Source organism: Nicotiana tabacum, chromosome 23, assembly GCF_000715075.1.
Source record: "Nicotiana tabacum cultivar K326 chromosome 23, ASM71507v2, whole genome shotgun sequence".
Taxonomy (NCBI): Eukaryota; Viridiplantae; Streptophyta; class Magnoliopsida; order Solanales; family Solanaceae; genus Nicotiana; species Nicotiana tabacum.
The window spans coordinates 9,536,209-9,543,463 of NC_134102.1; the positions used below are offsets into that span (position 1 = coordinate 9,536,209).

Consider the following 7,255-nt stretch of genomic DNA (forward strand, 5'->3'; position numbering starts at 1 on the left):
TCTAATCTTGTGAGGGGAAAATTTTCTCATAGGTTATTAAAATTTAAATAATTATTGCTAATTGTGGGGGCTACGTACGCACGAAGTAATGAGAGTCCGTGCGTAGCTACTATTAATGCTAAAGTCCGGGTAGTTTAGGACTCGAAGCATGGATTACTTGTATAAATTGTATTCTTTGTTTAATTAATATTATTTGATATATATATATATATATTGTGAATTATTAGATAAAAATATTAAAGGATGGAAATCTCATATACTTGATTTTCTATTTAAGTTAATTAATTGTTAAGAGAAATTGTTCTTCATCCTGAATTTATCTTATAATAAATATACTCTCATTTCGGAGGTACATAAGAAAATGTCTTCCTTTCTTGTGGAGCGGGCCGAATGCCTCGGCAGGATATATGCATCTATGGATCGTGCCGCACGTCCCTCGGCAGAGTACCCGACACTCTGGATCGGGCCGTACGTCCTCGGCAGAAATCGTGTTTAATAATAATAATCACACGATGCCTTAAGAGCTTATTTCAGCTTGTGAATCTAATTGATAAATTGGAGAATCCTTGGAATTTAATGAATTATTATGCCTGCTTGTTAAGGAATTAATTGTTATTCCTGTAAATGAGATTAATTGATAAAATTGGAAATTATTTGAATTGAAGGAATTTAATTAATATATTGAAAATTATTGCATTTGAAGGAATTTGATTATTTCTACTGGTTAAATAAATTATTGTAAATTCTGTGAATCATGCTGATGTAGATATTCTAGTTGTATTTCAATTATTATTATTGACCCATAGTGAGTGTCAAAGTCGGTCATCTCGTCTCTATCACTTCGAGGTCAGGCTTGATACTTAGTGGGTACACGTTGCTTACGTACTCATACTACATTTGCTGCACTTTTTGTGCAGGACCTGAGGCAAGTACTAGTGGGGGACCTATCGTCTTACACTCACGTTATCTAGGGGCATAGTGGTGAGCTGCCTTTCTGAGCCGTTTTGCAGCTACTAGTATCTCTCCTTGTACTTTTCATTCTGTCTATTTTTATTTTAGACAGTATTATAAGTTTTGTATAATCTACTAGATGCTCATACACTTGTGACACCAGGTCTTGGCACACACATTGATAGAATTTGATATTTATATTTTTTTTGGATTTAAATTTTATCGATATATGTTGAATTTATAGGTTGGCTTGCCTATCTATAGTGTTGGGCACCATCACGACCTATAGGTGGAACTGGGTCGTGACATTTTGAATTGGATTCATTGTTTAATATCAGAAGCATGACTCATTCTTGCTTGGTTCTTTATGATTATAATTTAAGTTGGCTTGTTTTTTTTTAAAGTTGGCCCAATGCCCATAAATAAGATATTTGTCCGTTTTTAATTATGAAATTTCACCTTCTATAACAAAGCTTTACACCTTATTTATTATAAATAAATACCCTTTTAAAATATTATTTTCTATAGCTTCCTTTTAGTTTTTATAGCAAAATATGTATTTATGGTCACTTTCTACAGTTAAGCCATTAAATACGCTGTCTAATATTTTTCTCTCTTCTTTCGGTTTATTCTCTCCCAAAATCACCTCATAGTATCAAAGTTCTCTCTCCACGATCTCTCTCACAATGCCATTTTCTTCCCCATTTTTGAACCACTATTCTTCTTTTATTAGCTCCATTTTCTCTCTCAATTTTCAATATTTTTTGCTCCAAAAAGTTGTGGTAAGTGTTAAAGTTGTTAGCTTTTCGCTGGTTATAGCTTCTTCTTTTTCTCTTTACTAATTTTTTTTTAAATATTCACCATTGTTATGATTTCACAAGAAAACTTGAAATTTCTTCTCCAATGGATGATTCAACAACTCAGAAGAGGGTTACCCGAGGTTTATCCAAAGAACTCAATTTCGATGGGCCATCTTTCGATTTGCAAATCACTCAAGCAGAACATGTATTTGCAGGTTCAGCAGCAACAACTGAAGCCGAAAGGAGAAAAACAATATACAATGACCCTACGAAACAAGGCCAATTTGAGAAATCTTCGAAAGAATCAACACTTCCTTATGCAGAAAAGAGAATAAAACTTATTGAAGGGAAAAGAGGTCGATACAGAAACTAGCTCAGAAACACCGAACGACAAGGTAATTATAGATGTATTTATATGTATTTGAGTCCGCATACATTGATTATTAGTTTGTACAATGATTTTCTCTTCTTGTATGTAGATGTATTTATATGTATTTAATATTGCCTACACTGATTTTTACTTATTACAGTGATTTTTGAATGTTGTAATTAGATGTATTTTAGTTCATTCAACAACTTTTTTAAATACACTAGTTATTCTATATTTAGTTATGTATTCAACCTAACTGTTTTCATCTATATTTTCAAGCCAACTGTATTCTGCTTTATTTAAAATAACAGTCATTGACATAACTCACATTTTTGTGACAATTATCAATACATTATGTTTGTATTTCATGAATGAGTAATGTATTCCAAATAACTATATTCATCTATATTTTTAACCATTAATTTTATCTTTTTAATTTTTTTTTTATGCAGGAAATAAAACTCTTTGTTAAACACACGCCTATTTTATCACTGTATATCAGTTCCTACACTAACACAGATATAATCTTCGGCCTCAAAGAAAAGCTTACTCAAGATCAGTACAAAATATTTGGTACTACTTGTTTTGGAAGTTTTCTAGATATGAAGCACTGTGAGGTTCAACATCAATTGTCCAGGTGCTTCATGGTTCTGCAGCTAGAAGAAAGTCATGATGATTCATTTTCAATATATGTGAATGGTACGACAGTATGCTTTTCAATCAGGGAGTTTGCGGTAGTTACTGGTCTCAATTGTGTTAGTGACGCTGAAAATTTTCAGTTTAACACAAAGATGCCTAATAGGATTATGGATACATACTTTGGTGGTGCAAAGAATGTCAAGAAGAAATATTTGTTGAAATGCTTTGATGAAAAAAATTGGGGTTTTGACAACGATGGAGATGCCATTAAAATAGATGTGTTGTATTTCATACATACATTCATATTATCCACCGAGAAGAACTGCACAACCATCCCAAGACTACATTTTCACTTGGTTGAGAGCGGGAGATATTCTGATTATCCAAGGGGTAAGGAGGCATTCCAGGCCCTTATTAGATCAATTAGTAAGAATATGGATTCTCAGAAGAAGTATTACAAGATAGCTGGGATGTCTCTCGCTATGCAAGTATGGTTTAACGAGTGTTGTTCAAAGGTTGACCCCAAAATTGCACTCCGAGTTGATAACCGGATTCCCAGAATACTCAATTGGAAATCCATTGTCAACCAGCCAACTTATGCTTACATGATGAACGACATGTTCAATGACAAGGGAAACGTGATAATTTATTATTATTTATTTGACTGGTATTTTATTCAACATATATTTCTGTTATTAAAAACAATGTTAAAATTAAAAATGAAATACAGTTGAATACATCATACATCAATGTCTATGTTTTCACAATTAACTAGAATACAGTAGAATACATAATATTGTGTTAATAATAAAAATTAAATACAGTTGAATACATCATACACCAATGTCCCTGTTTTAAAATTAACTGGAATACAATAGAATACATAATATAGTGTTAATATTAAAAATTAAATATAGTTGAATGCATTATACATCAATGTCCATGTTTTCAAAATTAACTGGAATACAGTAGAATACATAATATAGTGTTAATATTAAAAATTAAATATAGTTGAATGCATCATACATCAATGTCCATGTTTTCAAATTTAACTGGAATAGAGTAGAATACATAATACAGTTTACAGCACACATTTAATACATTGTTGGAAATTTTTTATACAATACAACTGAATACATGTATATAGATAATTGCCCATATACATAAAGCATATTACATTAGTAATCATACAACACGTGTGATTTACATTGGGTGTATTTCTATTTTCACCTGAAATACAACAACACTCAACCAACCACTAGAGAGCTGATGGCGTTGATGTAGACAAAAGTCCTCTTCATACAGACAACAATGAAGATGATTCTGATCACTTTAGTCCTACACCGTCTCTTCAGCCAAAGAAGAAACATGATGCAAGCGTTGGTCCATCTTCATCACCACCTCACAAAAAGTGCAAACAAAAGCTAATTGATCCCTCAACTGTAGAGTGTCCAATACAACATGTGTCCGCAATACCTCAAGCCATGATTCCCCCTACTGCTAATATTGAAATCAAGGAAACTGTATTGAGTGTTAAGAAGACAGCTGATTCTAAATCTGATGATTTGTCTGCTTTGAGGCAGGATCTAAATTCATTCAAGGATTATGTAAGTATTGTTAAAACATATTCAACTTTACTGTTTATGTATTAACTTTCATATATGTTTCTAACCCATCTCTAATTGTTTGTATAATTATTAGGTAATGGGCGAGTTCACTTCTCTACGATCATTGATCAATGAAAATTTCAAAAAGATTTCTGAACATGTTAAAGCCAACCAGAATACAGAAAGGGTATACCAAAGAAAGAAATATACTGGGAGACATGATGGTGGTATTCAAATGTCAACTGAGGCCAACTTGCATGATAATCCCAAAGGCCAAACACATCATGATATAGCTGTTGGGGATAATTCAGAGTTTAATATTTTCTAACCTCTGTAGTATATATGTAGTATAGCGATACATGTGTAATCAGTGTATTTATATGTTGCTATAACTATATTGATGATTTTCTAAATATATATTGTAAATAGGATTTTACTATTATTTAGTTTAATCATGTATACAACAACATACATGTTGCAGAATACACTTATACACATGTGAATATAGTGTTATATCTGTAAACATGATTTTCTAAATACATATTATAAATCAGCTTTTACTATTCTTCAGTTTAATCATGTGTACATGTGAATACAATGTTATATTAGTAAATACATTTATAGAATACATGTGGATACATTGGCAGAATATAAGTGTGTACACCTACTCTGAATTTGTCAAAAAATATTTTTATTCTAATGTGATAAATATAATTCTTTCAAATATGTGATATATTAATGTATTCTACTAGGTGTATGTTAAGGCTATGGAAAAGAAGCTAAACACCAACATTCATGCCAATGGACATCCACATGTTATTTTAACTGGAGACACATTAAATGCATCTACAGAGGATACTCCTGTCTGTGGTGAAATAAGAAAGGAGTGGCCTACTGCATCGGAGGTGTCGTGTGTCATACCACCAAAAACTGGCGAGGATGTATCCGGAGAAATACATGTATCACTTGAGTTGGCGGATGAGGACCTTCCAAGTAAAATTCCAGAAATTAGAATTGTGATACATCCAGCAGCAAATCTTATTGATTCAACGCCTTTACCTTCTCATAGGACTCGGCGTCCAAGTCGATGGAATTCTTCGCCTTACGTGGCAAACTTCGACTCGGCCGGTTAGTAATTTTTTATACAAAAACTATGTTTTATAAAGCTATGCTATATATCCCCATGTTAACTATAATTACATATCGCTATTAATGACTCCGATGAACTACAGGTACTTCAGTAAATTTGACTCTAATATTTGATAAAAAATATCCCTTTGAAGATGATTTAATATCAGGGCTACATCATACTTTAGTCATTCAAGAATTCCAGAAATGGGTTCGTGATGGTCTGCTTGCTAAACACGATCAAAAGTAAGTTTCTTTTTTCAATCTATAATGTATGGTTTTACCCTTTATAAAGTGAATATAATGTTTTCTCCAAATACTTGTAGAAAGGATAAGGAAGGCCATTATAAGAAACACAAGTCAACACTGCCTATACCGTTGGATTTTGAAGTTCATGAAGTCAATTCGAAAAATTGGTTTTACCTATCTAACGGTCAATTATGGAATAACGATGTAAGATATAACCCTTATACATTCAGTTTATTTACATCTTTTATTGATGGTGTGTCAATATTTGTGTTTTACTGTTTTATTCGGCTTATTCAAATTTTGGATTCATTATATTCACGATTTTTCTCACAGTGTATTCAGATGTATTATATATTAACAGTAGTTAAGTTAAAATACTACATTCACTGTATACAAGTGTTTTCACTGCTTTCATTGTATTCACTGTATTTCAGTGTATTCAGTGTATTTAACTGTATGCACTATATTCAGTGTCTTCACTTTATCTCAAACTTCACTGTGTTTCAATGTTTTATCCAGCAATTTGTATTCATCAGTATGTATTCAATGAATTGCAATATATATTCATAGGTTTTTTTTAATTAATATTAGTTATGTATTCATATGTATTTTTAATTAATAGTAGTTAAGTTATTCCCAAAGTATTGCAGTATGTTTGTAATCAATCTATTCATTGTATTGAGTTATATATATTCAGTTTCTTCAATTTACAATACCTGTATTTCACCATTAAGAAGTTTGTTTTCCTTGTTTTTAATTCAATGTATTGACACTATGTATTCAATTTTATATATAGCATATTGATATCATATTTTACTACCTGAGAAAGAAGGGCAAGTACAACCAAAGCAGCACATTCACAAACACCACTGTTGATTGTATATTCAAGATAAGAATTGCTGAAATCTTCGACAAGTATAATGATACAGATAATGATGGAAGTGTAGCCAAGGAAATATATATTGTATGTGAATACATAAGGGGCTACAGATTGCTAGCTAATGTACCATGGCATACAGTCGACAATGTCTTGATACCAGTCAACTTGAAGGACAAACTTCATTGGATATTGGCAGTTGTCTCATTTAAGGAGAGATGTATCAATGTATATGACTCTTACTGATCAGCAGGTCATGATTATTATGTGATTTCTAAGATAGATAAGCTTGCTAAGCTTGTACCTCTGTACCAATCAATAAGTGATTTTTACAAAGATAAGCAAGGCATAGATTGGTCTCGTAAACCAGCATACAATGACAAGGCACAAACTGATCCCTCTGATATTATTTTTATTTCGAATGTATCACGACCCAAATATCACACCTGTCGTAATGGCACCTATCCCGATATTAGGCAAGCCGACAACATCAATAACCCACAACTTTTTTTAAATATTGAAAACATAATAATTAATTTAAGGGGAAAACTCCCACCAATACTGAATGTAAATTTACTCCCAAAACCCGTTGTCACTGAGTACATGAGCATCTATACGTTACAAGTCTAGAAAA

At 32.0% G+C, this 7,255-nt stretch overlaps 1 protein-coding gene across 1 annotated transcript in view; it reads left to right on the plus strand.

The window, feature by feature from the left end:
- LOC142177031 (uncharacterized) overlaps window positions 1-6,867 on the plus strand; it is an 87,649-nt gene extending 80,782 nt beyond the window's left edge. The window contains exons 2-8 of the mRNA XM_075245490.1: window positions 2,574-3,398; window positions 4,023-4,367; window positions 4,462-4,554; window positions 5,120-5,495; window positions 5,600-5,741; window positions 6,216-6,279; window positions 6,541-6,867. Coding sequence (XP_075101591.1) covers window positions 2,574-3,398; window positions 4,023-4,367; window positions 4,462-4,554; window positions 5,120-5,495; window positions 5,600-5,741; window positions 6,216-6,279; window positions 6,541-6,867 — 2,172 coding nt within the window. The remainder of the gene's footprint in view (window positions 1-2,573; window positions 3,399-4,022; window positions 4,368-4,461; window positions 4,555-5,119; window positions 5,496-5,599; window positions 5,742-6,215; window positions 6,280-6,540) is intronic.
- The last annotated feature ends 388 nt before the right edge of the window (window positions 6,868-7,255 follow it).